A 14,682-nucleotide genomic window follows, 5' to 3' on the forward strand; every position below is an offset into this window, starting at 1 on the left:
TGTCTGACAGACAACATAATAGGAAGTCAAACCTTTTTATGAATAGCTCCCAATCTCCTAATGGGGACCCGTACACTGGTGCTAATATCAACGCTACATTGTCTGCCTGTAGTTCACATGCACAAACTTCAGTGCTGATTGACACAAAATTTGCTTACTTCTACAGTTTTGTACTTGTGCCCTCATTTTGTGTAAATGGCAACTCCTCCTTTATCCACGCTAAATCTGCAAGTGTAAGATGCTAAATTATACCCATTTATACTGACACTTTCCATTGCCACAGTTGTGTGGTGTGGAGGCAGACAAAGCATATCAATCTCATTCTTATGTTTGAGGTTATGTAAACACACTAACAACTTATTTACTTTATTTTTTATTCCACTGATATTTTGATAAAGTAGATTGATACTACCCTTAGCTTTATCTCTGCTTAGAGTACGTGGAACTTCTTCTATTATTTTTTCTCGGTCCTTGTCTGTCTGGACTTTGGCTTTAACCCAGAAAAGCGGTTTTCCTGGTCCCATTAACCACAGGGATCACTCCTTGTGTGACACTGCCTCCCCCCCCCCCCCCCCTCCCTTACAGTATCTGCTAGCAGTGGAGCTAACTTATCTTTCCCCTTCCTATTTGGGTGCAGGCCATGTATAGTGTATCCTACCTCCCAATAGCATCAACTGGAACAACACTTGTGAGATTTTGCTGGTGACTGTAGCATCCTGTTCAGCTCAGTCTTAACATGTCTTACAACAACGTTTACCCAGGGCCAATCGTGGCACTGAAAGACCTCCACAAACCCCACATTTGTGCACCCAGTTTCTGCTCCTATTTTGTCCACGTCACTCCTAATACTATATCTTGGATTCATAGCCAGACTGTTTCCTGCTTCCCCAACAAATTACATTATCTTCTTTTTCAAAGTCACAGCATAGCTGACCTAAGTTTCCTGTCACCTGGCTGAGGCTAGTACTTGGTTTCACAAAACTTGCGACCTGGTACCCTGCACCTAATTTCTCTGGAAGCTGTTGGCCTACACCCCTCCCATGACTGCTACCTAAAAGCAGAATTCTTATTTTCCTATTCTGATTTGTTGCCGACCTGTCATTTTTCTTTAAGCTAATATTCTGCTTCAGCCTACATTCAACTACATCTGGATGAGGCCCTTCCTCCACTACTTCAGATAGAAAGCCAAACTGGTTTAATAACTTAATTTCTATAGTTTTTTCAGCAGTTCCCCTTTTTCGCCTTTTGATTGCTACCTTTTCCCAGCACCCAATATCTTCTTTCCCCCCATAGCCTACATAATTCCAAATTCACATTTGATAATTCAGCCATAAGGGTACAAATTTTTGCCTCCTGTTCAGCAATTTTTCTGTCCTTTCTATGTAACCTACGTTACCATGGAAGGGCCTCATTATATACCCTGTTTCCTCACTGCTACATTCGCCCCAATGAAACCATAACCTACAGTCTTGACAGAACACCCCCCCTCCCCCCACCCCTCCTTCAGATTTCTAAGGCAACTGCCACATTAGTCACACGTGGTTTGACAGAAAAATTTATACAAAATTGGCACAAAAGCAGAGAATAACTTGGCACAAGAGCACTGAAGTTCTGTAGCCTGTAGTAATACATAACTAAATGCTAATGTAAATGAACATTTAAACTTACTTTCGAAAGTATTAACTAACTACCTATACTCTATATGATCAACATGAATTAATTTAACTTTGAACTGCTCAGTCAAGTAAAAAAATAAATAAATACATAAAGATCTACACTCGCACAAAATTTATACCTAAAATGTAAACAAAATGAAAGACTATCAGTTTTTATGAAATATTTTCTTTTTGATCTAAATACGCTCAGAAAAGTGAAACATTCAATAGATAGCCTAGCAAAGAAGTAAATGCACTAGTCTAAAATGTAATATTAACTAAATTACCTCTTATTTCAATATTAATCACTTAAGTTATCAAGAGCTTCATGGACGTACATCTGCCAGAGATATTAGACCATCAGATACTAGCTCACCAGATATTGCTTGGTGGTGATAATGTAATGGGCATGAGGGACATTGATGTGTGGGCAGATGATGTCCATTGTGATAAGCAAGAATCCAGGTCATAATAGAGTGAGGATTGGAGAAGTGATGAAGGAAGTGATTTGTGTCCTTGATATAGAAAATTAAGCTGTGGTCAGTGGATTGGATGTGTTGGGCAACGAGAGCAAAGCTTTCTTTTATGGGTGCACAGTAATTACCATGGAACAATCTAGGATTGTTAGATTTATGAATATTAGGAAGTACATAAAAAGTGACTGTGCATGGAGATATCTTAGATGAGGAGGGAGATGATCTCAGGTGGAGTTTCCGGAATCAGCTGAGGAATTTGAGTTGGTATTAGAGTTTATGATGAACTTCTAGGATGGGACAACTGTTGTTGAGCCTTTAGGTGAGAGCATCAGACAGTTGACCAATACCTTCTGTCAGGTAATCAGTGTAGTTCTTCATGATAGTGGCAGAACCTTTGTCTGCATGGCTGATAATCAAATCAGAATCTCTTTTACAATTGTGAAACTGTTCTTTCCTCCACTAAGGGGTTTATGTTCTCAAGAAGAGACCTGGGAAATGAAGTTCAGACCAAGTTGGAGGTAAGGAATTCCTGGAAGGTAATCAGAGCTGGTTGGGTAAGATTGGAAGAAGGTAATGTTTGGACAGAGGTATTACAGAAAGGTAAGGTTCGGAGTTAGATTTCACTTGATTTTGGTCAGTGAGGTTGATGGAAGGAAAGTGTTTCCATTATACAGATCTTGCGAAGGGGTATAGATGTTTGACAAACCCAGCATGACTGAATTTAGACCTTTGGAATAGGAAAAAACTTCTATGGAATCATTGTTAATAGTGGATAGGTTGACACCAGTGTTCTGGATTTATCTGGCTTGTAGATTTTTTGAAACATTTGGAGGGAGTTTTGACAGATCTGGTTGATGGAAGAAGTGAGTAAGATGAAGGGCTGCGTGTTACAATGGGTTGACAAGGGGGTTCACTGAATATGGAGTGGATATAGTTGAGCAATGGTGTTCCAAGGCAGGAATAAAATGACAAAAGATTGGAAAACTTGTGGAGATGTGTTTAGAGTAAGGTACCAGTAGTTGGAGACTGAGAAGTTCAGAATAATAGATGGGTGCAGATGATTTGATTGCATAATAAAAATATTGTATGGAGAGATGTAGTGAACACATCAGTTTTAATGTGATCATATTTTAAGGTGATAAACATTACACATGTGGTTGGAACCAATTACTCTCATGAGTTATTAAATTACAACCATGATCTCACTTCCATTGCGCTATGGATAAAATTGCATGGAGTGCACATTGCAAAATAGTTTCTTCCACCCTGAGCCATCAGCATTTACTAGGAAGGATCAGAGGTACACAAGACAAAATACATACCAGCACCATAAGCAGGTACATAGAACAAAGACTTGAGGAACTAAGAAGAAATGCTGGAGCATTTTCTAAATGGGCAATTTAAATATGATTTATGGAGTCAGCCACTGTGAAGTTCTTGCTGATTGGTTAACCCTTTGACTGCTATTGACAAGTTAACTTGTTATGCCCCGCTGCTCCCCAGGTGCTATTGATGAGTTTAAGTGTGGTCTCTGGGTTCTCATTCAGCACAGTTGATGGCTTAACTTGTGCATCCATGCTGATCCCTGAGTGTTAATCACAAGTATAGATATGCAACAACTCTGGTACCAGTGTGCTGTTGGTAAGTTTAAATGTACAGCAGATTTTCTGCTTCACACCTCATTAGCTTTTTACAGTTCTGGTCACTGAGTTCTCTTCCAGTAATTTGTCTGTTGTGATCTCATTTTTCTGCATTTAGTTTCATTTCGTGTTTTAATATTCATCAGGATTTGGTAAAAAAGGCTTTTGTCATCATCTGTTCTACAAAGAAAATGAGAAAGGTTTCATAGTTTCACTGAGGAATGACGGTGGAGATGAATTATTCAATGTTGATGTAAGCGATAACTACTACTCATATTCTGAAAGCAACAGTCCTAAGCTATCAATGTTAACAGGTGTAAACCACAGTCCTATGCTTCAACAAGAGATGTAATTGATAGTTCATGTGAATTCAAAGACTCTGAAAGTGATAGTGAAATGCTTAGAAAGATATTACAGTTTAGTCACAAATTTGACAGGGAAGAAAATGATTTTCATCCAGTTAATCACAGTTTTGATAATTCACCATGTGGACACAAGTGTCAACCAGGAAATGATCCAAGCACTCTGTTAGACTTCTTGTTATTCTTCACAGTAGATATGATGACATGTATGGTGACAAGGCAGTCAGTTTTATTTATTCAAGGAAACTGCTTTAGAATCACTGCATTCATGATTATCAAAGGGGATAGATACAGGATGTGAAGAAATGTATTGTTTCATATCTGTTTATTTTCTCATGCTTCCCACAAAGCAGCTAAAAATTAGCAGATATTAATCCAGAGAAGTTTTTATGAGCAATCCAGTTTTCAGTGAAGTTATGTACAGACAACAGTTTCTTTTACTTTTTAGAATGCTAGATTTCAGTGACACCTCTGCCATTTTAAAATTGGGAACAGTATTGGTAATGTTTGTACAGTAAGCCTGTTGTTGTTCAAAGAGTGTTTATATCTTTCAAACAATTTATTCCATCAAAATGGAATACAGTTGATCTAAACAAAATGTATGTGGTGTGACTGTCAGACTGGCTATGTCAAGTGGCAACATTTATGGAACATGCACACACCCTTTACAGTAGCAATATATATTAAAGCCACACTTGTTTTCCTGGCTTTGCAACCATGGAACAAAAACATGTGGTACTGTTCACAGTAACAGGCACAATAAGCAAAACTTCAGAAAAAAACTGAAATGAGGAGATACTGGATGTCAACTAATATGGTGCTTTCCAATAAGTGGTGCAAGGAAAGGGAAGTGTGGATACTAACCACATGTAACACTATAGAAATGCTAGAGACAGGAAAAAATTGACAGCAATACTGGAGAAAAATTAAGAAAATGCAATGAACTGTAGAATGTAACTTGAATATGATAGAAATGGATTGTTTTGATATGCTGTGAAGCTATGTTGGCTCAATATGAAAAACAATGAAATGATATAGAAAGTTCCTTTATGAAACTTCCTGGCAGATTAAAACTGTGTGCCCGACCGAGACTCGAACTCGGGACCTTCCCGAGTTCGAGTCTCGGTCGGGCACACAGTTTTAATCTGCCAGGAAATTTCACATCAGCGCACACTCTGCTGCAGAGTGAAAATCTCATTCTGGAAGTTCCTTTATGTTTTTATCAACATGGGCATTATATATGCTCATGTTCTACACAGGTTAATGACAGGTCAAAAAAAGTGAGTAGCAGAGTTTCATTTCTTCCTGGATAGGGAACTCCAGAAAAATCAGTAAAGGAAGGTGCTGTGATGATAATCCTGTATGTCTTGTGGGGAGCCATTTCATTTAACTTTCATGGACTTCTGTAAGGTTGTACAGCAAATGGCTTACTTGACAGCACAAGGTAATAAAAAAGATTGCCAAGAGCTGGCTATAGGGCTCAATGATGTAGACAGATTTTCTAGATCTTGATAACTGAGACACTGCTAGAATTGTATGATGGCACTGATTATGCAGATTGAATTCTGGCTTATGTTGATGATAGCTTGAAAGTGGTCTCTGGGGCTGTAAACAGAAGCTTAAAGAAAATTAAACCCTGCACATACAAAGAAGCAGTGTTGCTGCAGGGATATGACATTACCAATGACTGCAGATAAAACTACATATACATTGCCTAAGGGGCAAAATTTCCTTAAACTGGAATCCAACTTGTAAACTAGACTACAGTTGAAGTATACATAACACTGTTTACAGGTGTTTAGGAGTATTCTTTGATGATAGAAGAAACTTATCAGCACACATAGATACATTCTCTCAAAAGTTGTCTAAAATTGTGCATGAAACTGCCAATGTCAACACTGCTAGTTATAACTAACTTCAAGTGACTGGATGTTGAAAAATCATACCAAAATGCAGTCCTGTTTGTCAATGTGGGCTTTGCAGTAACTGCTTAGACTCGCAGGCTTCATCTGATATGCTACAAAGCTACCCTATAATGCACACTGTGAGAAGTTCTCCTGTGAATAGCGCAAGTCTTCTGTACTTCACCACCAGAGATTCCCATCATTAATTTGGGAACATGGCTATTGGTCACTCAATTCCTCAACTATACTGTAGATGTTGTCTATACTCCTTCCGTTATTTGAAACCTGAATAATTTTTTGCTCTTAAATTTCCACTAGCTAGTGATTAACTACTTTTAAATTACCACTCATAGCCACTTCTATGACTTTCTAAGAATAATATTATATGGCACTGATAGCACACTGTTTTTTGTGGCATTCTCCCAGGATGAAATGCTTAGTGTGTTGCTTGTCAGTTTTTTAACTTTTACAGGAAAAACGTAAACTGCAGCTTCCTGCTTGGACTGCTGGTTATTATCCAGATAAATTAAGGACACTGGCTGCCAGAAGTTTGGCTTTGTTTTCTGAAAGTCAGACGATGAAACGTCTTAATGGAGGTTTGTCTTTTGTTTCTCTGACTTATGTTAGCAGCTGTGCAATAATTCTGTAAGATATTCTAAAATAATTTTAAATTTTTCAGGTCCTTTAGTGAAACACATTATAGAAAAAATCCAGTCACAAAGTAACACTTCAAGAACTGTGTCTCCAAAATTTCTCATGTTTTCTGCCCACGATGTTACCATTGTGAATGTTCTCCAAACTATGGGGTTCACAGAGCTATTAAAGCCACAGTATGGTGCAGCAGTTATCATTGAACTTCATTCAACAAATGACAGTGGTTATGAAGTTAAGGTATGTTGACATTGCATATAAAATAGTAATTAGATGTCTTACATTTATGTTGACTGCACTGACATTCTATATATTTATTCCTGTAATTAGTCATGCTAGGTACAAAATATGATAGATCGTGCTTTCATGAGCAGAAGATCATCAAGGTAGTTCTGCTCGTATTGACTGTTTTATTCATGTTCAACAAAAGGTTGTTTTCATTCAGCCAGTAGAAGGGCCTTTCATTGCTTTTGTCTAGGTCATTTCTTTTCTGCCATTGTGAAGTGTTAGGTGAGGAGAAGGCTGCATTATCAACAAATAACACAAGTACTGTTGATAGTAGGTTTCCATGGAGATCAGTACTAACAAATGTAGAGTATTAAATGTAGCATTGAGCCTTGTGGTACTCCTGAGGTGATGGATAATTTATTTGAAGGAGTTGTTCTTCCATCAGGTGTTGTTATTTCCATCAGATGCCTTATATTTGACAGACAGGATTGGAGAAACTGATTGTAGACACATCTTGTACCATATATATCCAGTTATGTAAGAGCAGATATTAATTTACTAGTTCAAAGGCTATTGTTGGATTCATAAAAAGACTAGAAGGGTAATGTTTTAGATTGACTCACACTGTTTCAGATTATTAAATGAAGAGAGAGCTTCGGTGTTTGAATTATTTTCTTATGAATGCCAAACTGATGTGCTGTTAATAAGGAGTTGCTTTCAAGGAAGACAACACATGCATTGTGGCCCATGTGTAACAGGCATATATACTGCAGAAGATACATGCTCCACAAGATCTGGTGATTTTCAGAGAACCAAAAGCAGTCAGAGAACCAAATGCAGTCATAATAAATAAATGAATCTGTGTGATGACAGATCCCAGGACACTAACTTAAGGAACATTTGATTGTATCACACACAAATTTTATCTCATTACCAACCTCTTTTTATTATGTAGCTAGGTATATCACTGAGGCTAAATAAGAGGGAAATTTCATATTCCTAATAATTTGGAGAATGTCTTTCAAAGTTGTACTCGTTAAGGAATGAGATTTCTCAGATGTAGAGCATTTTAAGTGGAGATATTTTGCTGGTGGAGAGCAGCCTGCTGATAAAATATTATCTGTAATTTTAAAAAAATGTTCATGTACTGTATTACTTATGTCTGATATCATTTTCTTGTTGACCATTGAAGTAGAAAGATTCTGGAGTTAATGATTGGTGCCAATATGTAAAGTCTTTTTTTACATGATTCCTTGAAACTCTTAAATATTCTGATGCTGTGAAGTCTTCAATATGTCTTCTGTGGATGAAAATATATAATGATGTGGAACTTATTTGTGGTAGGCTAAACCTTAAAAAGAAACTCTGGTGGAAAAATCCAGATAAAATTTGGCCACCAGAGAAAAGGCAGCTAGGTATAATGAATTACTTCTACAATTATACAGAGTTCATGCAAAACAACTTATTCAGCAACTAGCTAAAGTTTATTGTAGGTTACTGAAGTAACAAATTGTTCTGAGTGATTTAGAAAAGGCTCAAGTCATTTCTGTTGCCACTTTCGAGTGCCACTTTGCAATCAAAGTTAGTTTCCCAGCTCTGTCTGCATTCAAGATAAGTCAGCTGTTGGAAAAAACAGCCTTATGGATTGCAGAGATAAAATATTGTTGAGTTATTAAGAAGAGAAACAGTTCTTGACTACTCCATTTAGAGAAATTATCAAGTTTCTGCTGTAATGCAAATGGAAATCTAAAAAATGGTGGAACATTTTGTCATGGTCGCTGCCCCTGCTAGTTAGGATCCAGTTTTCCAATAATACAAAATGTTTGTAGAACTGGATTGTTGGGACTTTTGTTCTACCAGTCATGAAGCTTACAGTAATCCCTTCTGCATGTTGGAGCTTGAATTTGTTTAGTCTGCAGCTTCTGATATTACCTGGTCATGATAGTCTATTACAGTATGCTACAGGAGCTCATAGCAAGAGAATTAAAGATATGCCCCCCTCACCCTTTTAAAATGTATTTAGGTAATGCGATATTTCATGATTGGTGGAGCAATGCTTTTTCAATCCCATATTAAAAACTTGGGAAGGACTACACATGCTCAAGTAGCTCTTAAAGTGTTGCCCTTACCACCTGCATAGGAAATACTAGGTGGTTACATTTAAACATAAGAGTTCTGAGTGATGCAGTGCAGGCCATATACATCGCAGGATGGTGACATCATCATAGGTATGTTCATTAATGAGTGCATTTGCGAAGTACGCTGAAAAAGATAATAGTGCCACTTTCTGCCACTAAGTGAAAATATGGTGCTGTAAGCAGTCAGAATGCATGTGTAATGTTCCCTGTTTCAATGTCAGTATGCTGTTTGTCACTGGGCAATGCGTGTTGACTTCTTTTGTGAAGTGACTGTTGGTATAAAGGGTTAAGTTTTGCATACGGAATGTAATGACTGTTGAGAAGAAAGATCATACACTGCTGGTAAAGTTGTTTTATCACAATGCCAGCAATAGCAGTACTGCATTGTGGGAATATCATCAACAGAAACAACTGCAAAGAAGCCTGATGTTAATAAATGGGCTATAAAATATAATAAAGAAATTTGAAGAAACAGATGTGTAAGGTGGTGCAGGAGGGAGAGGGAGGCAACTCATTCCCACAGCAGTTGTTGATGAAGTTGTTGTAGCTATAGCCTGCCATGCAGCACGTGCTTCAGATTCTGCAACCAGTGCTCAGGCTGTGTCATGGGAATTCTCTCTGTCCTGGGAAACAGTTAAGAAGATTTTGTGATGCATTTTACACTAGTGCCCGTACAGTATTCAGAATGTGCATCAAATGAAGCCTCAAGAAAGGCTACAACTCCATGACTTTGTCTATCATTTTTTGGCACAGATGGAACTGGGTGACACGGGGCCATGGAATGTCCTTAAGGTGCACAAAGCACATTCTACTCTGCACAGTGTTGTGTATGTCCAAAATTGTCACATATGGGGTTGTGCAGGAACATCCATTACACATGACTTATGTGACTGAGTGATGGGATTTTATAAGCTCCTTCATTCTCTGTCTGTTTTTCTTTGAGGATGACACCTCACAGGCCTATAAGGTGTACACTGGCATCTGCTTAATATAAGGACCTCCTTGTGCGACATGTGATTCCAACTTTGCAAAAATGCAATTGTGTCCACACCACTATTTTCATCCAAGATTGGGCAACATCACATGTTACTTGCCTGGTGAAAGATTTGTTTTGAATAACCTTCAGTAATGACCACATCATCTCTAGGCAAATTTTATGTTCTGTACATAGAGTATGCTAGGTTCTTTTTTGTTTTGGAGTAATGTAAACAGGTAATGTTCAGTGTTTAAGTGTTAATACAATCAAATGTCCTTAAGTGGTAAATGAATGTTTTGTTACATTTCCTCTCAAACTGTTACCTAATAATAGTACTGTGTCATGCCTAATTCAATTCCTCAAGCAGAAGTGGATGAGTTAAACATCTGAATTGAAACCATCATACAACAGAAGCAGTACGCATCTGGACATGGGTTCCTCATCAAATTACTCTTTATTGAGTCCCCTATACAAGTTGTAGAACTTTGTAATGGGGATTTCTGAACTCCCTGTATGAGGTTTGTGGGGCACATTTGATTTTAAACTTCATGGCTGCTACATCATATGGACCTGAGAGTAAGATTCTAGAAAGCTCTGGATGTTTTAAAATGTGTGTCATAGTATGTCATAGGTAGCAGCCTATGTATTCTAGTTCGACAGAGTCTTCGTGTAATACCAACTTGGGTTGGGATGATAGGTTTAAAATAATTCATGTGCAGTGTACTGTGAGGAATTAATTTAGTCATTGGGGTGTTTTCAATGAGCCCTATTCCCAGTCTGTGTTCGGACTGGTGAGGCCCCACGTATATCAGCCTGCAAATGTAACAACCATTTCATAATCTGTAAGCAACAGTGCCTTTTGAATCCAAATAAAACTTCTGTTTTAGAGGCGGATGTGAAGAATGAATAAAGACTGAGAGGGTGCCTCTTTGGCTTCTTGGGTTTGAAACAATTTAAAAATAAATGAGCTTTGTACATATATTTAAGGCTTTATTCGGTAAAATTTTAAACAAGTATTTACCTCAACTTTATTGTGGTGTATAAACAATGATGAGCCAAAGCATTTTCACCATTGCCACCATGAGACTGAATACTACCTGTTGGTGGTGCAAGCAAGTGACGTGGCAAAGAAAGTATATAAATGAAGCAGAGACAATTACAGAATCATTCTTGAAATGATATGGGCAACAAATTGGGAAACCCACTGACACATAAATGACTTTAACAAAGTGTACATTGTTACAGGCTGGCACCAAAGAATGAGAATCAGAGAAACAGCAGAGCTCATTGGCTATTCTCATGCTACACTTGTGAGCATCTATGGAAAATGGTTGAAGGATAGTGAAATCATCAATAGGCAACAAAGTGTTGGATGTCTATGCATCATTATAGGACATGGATGTTGAAGGATTGCCCACTCTATGCCAGATAGATAGTCATCTGTGGTAGATCTGATGACAAAGTACAATGCTGATGCAGGCACAAGTGTTTCAGAGCACACCATTCAACGTGGGGCTCTGCAGCAGACATTGCCTATATGTTCCCTTGATGATCTGATAGCATTGTCAAATATGCTTGCAGTTGGCATGGCATAATCAAGATTGGACTCTGGATCAGAGACATGCTAAGGTGATACTGAACCCCTGGTAGGACTGCCAAAGTTGTGACACCCCACTCCATTCCGCTGACCCCCCACCCCCAACCCCACCCTCCCCCTTGCCTGCATGCCAACCTCCTCTGCCATGAAACTATTTTCCTGCAGTTTTTCCTACACAGATTTAGCAAATTTTATACTCTTGTAAGTATAGTTTAATGAAAATGGAACATTACTGAAAAAATTGCTTAAATTAACTGTATTGATAATATAAAATATTACATACAGCAAATTAAAAGTATCAATGTTGTAAATAAATTAAACCTTGTATAAATTTTTTGAAAATCTGAAAGTAAAAAGATCTAAATTTTATTATTTATGACAATTATTGCACACTGTATTAAGTATGATACATAATACATTTTATTTGTTTCTCATACACTACAAGGGACTTCCAACAAGTAATGCAACCCATTTTTTTCCTCAGCCAATTTTGGTTGAAAAATTCAGAACTTGTTGTGGGACATCATGGAATATTCCTGCTTCAGTCCCTATAGTTTCAGGAAGTTCTGATAAGTTGCAGTGCTGTGCATAGCCTTCAAAATGGGACCTGTAAAAGAGGTGCATTCCAAGCAGAGAGCTGTCATTCAGTTTGTTTTGGTGGAAAACCAGAGCATCACAGATATTCATATGCACTTGATGAATGTCTGTGGAGACCTGGCAGTGAACAAAAGCATGGTGAGTCATTGGGCAAGGCATTGTTATCATTGCAGTAAGGTTGTGCAAACCTGTCTGATCTCCCACGTGATGGCTGGCTGCACACAGCTGTGACTTGTGCAATACTGGAACATGAGGACACTCTCATGAGGTAATCGGTGGATCACAATCCAACACCTTGCTGCACAACTGGATGTCTTTGTTGGTAGTGGTGACACACTTGTCCACCAGCTGGAGTACTCAAAGGTGTGTACCCACTGGGTTTCTCACCACCTAACAGAACACCATAAAGAGCAATGAAAGACCATGTGTACAGAATTGCTTGTGCATTACAAGGTTTGATCATGACAACTTTTTGTCGAACATCGTCACAGGTGCTGAAATATGGGTTCATCACTTCGAACCAGAAACAAGAGTGATGTCCTCGCTCATGTTGCAACAATTAACTCAGAATTGTGTTGTTACCCTCAGGAAATTGAAGAAGTGACTTAGTGTGTTCATTGCCACAAAAATGGAAACAAACTTCTCTTTCTCCATGATAACCAAGGCCTCACGCAAGATACAGCTCACAAAATTTCATTGGACTGTTCTTCTTTATCCACCCTAAAGCTTGGGGATCTTGTACCTTCCATCGGTTTGGCCTAATGAAGGATGCACTCCACAGGAAGCAGTATGCGGATGATGGGGAGGTTATTACCACAGCAAGATGTTGGCTCTGATGTCAACCATTAGAGTTGTCCCATTTGGGCATACAGGGCCTCCCAGTAAGGTGGCATAAGGCCATCATATTGAACAGAGATTAAGTTGAAAAATAGAATTCTGTAGCCAAAAGAGTGGGGAATAATATGGTATACTTCAATCTGTTTTCAGAAAAAAAAATGTTGCACTACTTATTGAACACCCCTATTTTAGTAGTGCTTAAATTACTAATCAGAAATAAAATAAGAAGGGTTACAATTTTAATTTGCAATTTCCTCATTTGAGTGAAACGAGTTCATTGATTATGTTATAAAAGTCACATTTAGCAGCTGTGTTCTGTTGACAAAATATCTAAATTTTACAGTCAGTTTTCACCATAATTGACCTTAAGTAGCTTCTCTTATTATCTAAAATTTTGTGCTGCAATCACTGGTGTTGTCCTTAAATATCCTTAGAGCTACTATGATGACTGGATAAGGATTCCTTGACCTATCCTTTACAAATATCCAAAAGGGGGCCATATCACTGCTTTTCACCTGTTCTTTCAGCTGGAACCTGAAAGCAGCTATTTTGTTAACTAGCTTGTCTGTGCCAATATTGCCATGAGATGTTGTGCATACAGTCCAGTCTAGAGGTTAGCATGTGTGCTGCGGGCCACTAGTTCAAATTCAACCACCAGCAATTTTTATTTGTCAGCAAATTCAGCTGTACAGTTTTCAGGATAAGATACAGAGGTTTCATTTACAGTGTTTTTTGACAGGTAAGTAAGATGAAGGAGTGTGATATATGTAAGCTCTACGTTACATTTCATGTATTATTGTGTTATATACTTTAGCTGAAACAGCCTTTGGTCAGAAGCATATATTTGCTTTGAGGAACTACATCACCGCAGCAAAAAATCCATTGATGCAGCTGTGTCAGCCAAGCACTCTGTTGCCAAATAATTCATGTTAATGGTAGACATCTGTTCAGTGGTACTCATTTCTTTATGATAATACTGGGACAAAATGACACTGTAACACCAGCCAGAGGGAAAGGCTTCTTCTTGCAGGCAGAAGATAACAAAATGAGGGGTAGCAGAACTAGCTTAGCTCTCCTTGGTAGTTTTTGAACTGTCTTTTTTTCAATGGACTTTTTTACTCTCCCTCTGTGTTTGCACCCTTGGCAGGTGCCTATTTTTCCAAGTCCTCATTACTGTTCTGTTGTGGACCAAAGGAAACATGTCACTTCGTCAGATGAATCAAATTTGTGGTTACACCAAGTTGATGGTCATGTCAGCATATGCCATCACCCAGGTGGAAGGATGCTCAAAGCATGCACTGCACCCTTGGTGTAGGTCAGTGGAGGCAGTGATACGATATGGGGGACATTCACCTTGATTTTTGTGGTATCTGGGGTAGTAATTGAAAGCACCATGACAGTTGTAGACTACGTGACCATTATTGTGGACCACCTGCAGCCCTCTACACTAGATGTCATCCCCAATGGCAATGGCATCTTCCAGCAGGATAACTGCCCATTTCATATGCCACACTCATGCTACAGTGGTTTGAGGAGCATGATATTGAGCTCAGGCTGATGCCTTGACCACCAAATTTGCCTGATGTGAATCTGATGGAACACAGCTGGGGTGTTATCCAAT

At 38.4% G+C, this 14,682-nt stretch overlaps 1 protein-coding gene across 1 annotated transcript; it reads left to right on the forward strand.

Moving 5' to 3' along the window:
* Nucleotides 1-6,402: 6,402 nt before the first annotated feature.
* Nucleotides 6,403-11,504, forward strand: LOC126469594 (putative acid phosphatase 5). Its single transcript, XM_050096715.1, has 3 exons — nucleotides 6,403-6,633; nucleotides 6,717-6,928; nucleotides 11,276-11,504. Exons 1-3 carry the CDS (start codon nucleotides 6,615-6,617, stop codon nucleotides 11,291-11,293), a joined length of 249 nt encoding a protein of 82 aa, XP_049952672.1. The 5' UTR covers nucleotides 6,403-6,614; the 3' UTR covers nucleotides 11,294-11,504.
* The last annotated feature ends 3,178 nt before the right edge of the window (nucleotides 11,505-14,682 follow it).

The sequence above is a fragment of the Schistocerca serialis genome, chromosome 3 (assembly GCF_023864345.2).
Source record: "Schistocerca serialis cubense isolate TAMUIC-IGC-003099 chromosome 3, iqSchSeri2.2, whole genome shotgun sequence".
Taxonomy (NCBI): Eukaryota; Metazoa; Arthropoda; class Insecta; order Orthoptera; family Acrididae; genus Schistocerca; species Schistocerca serialis.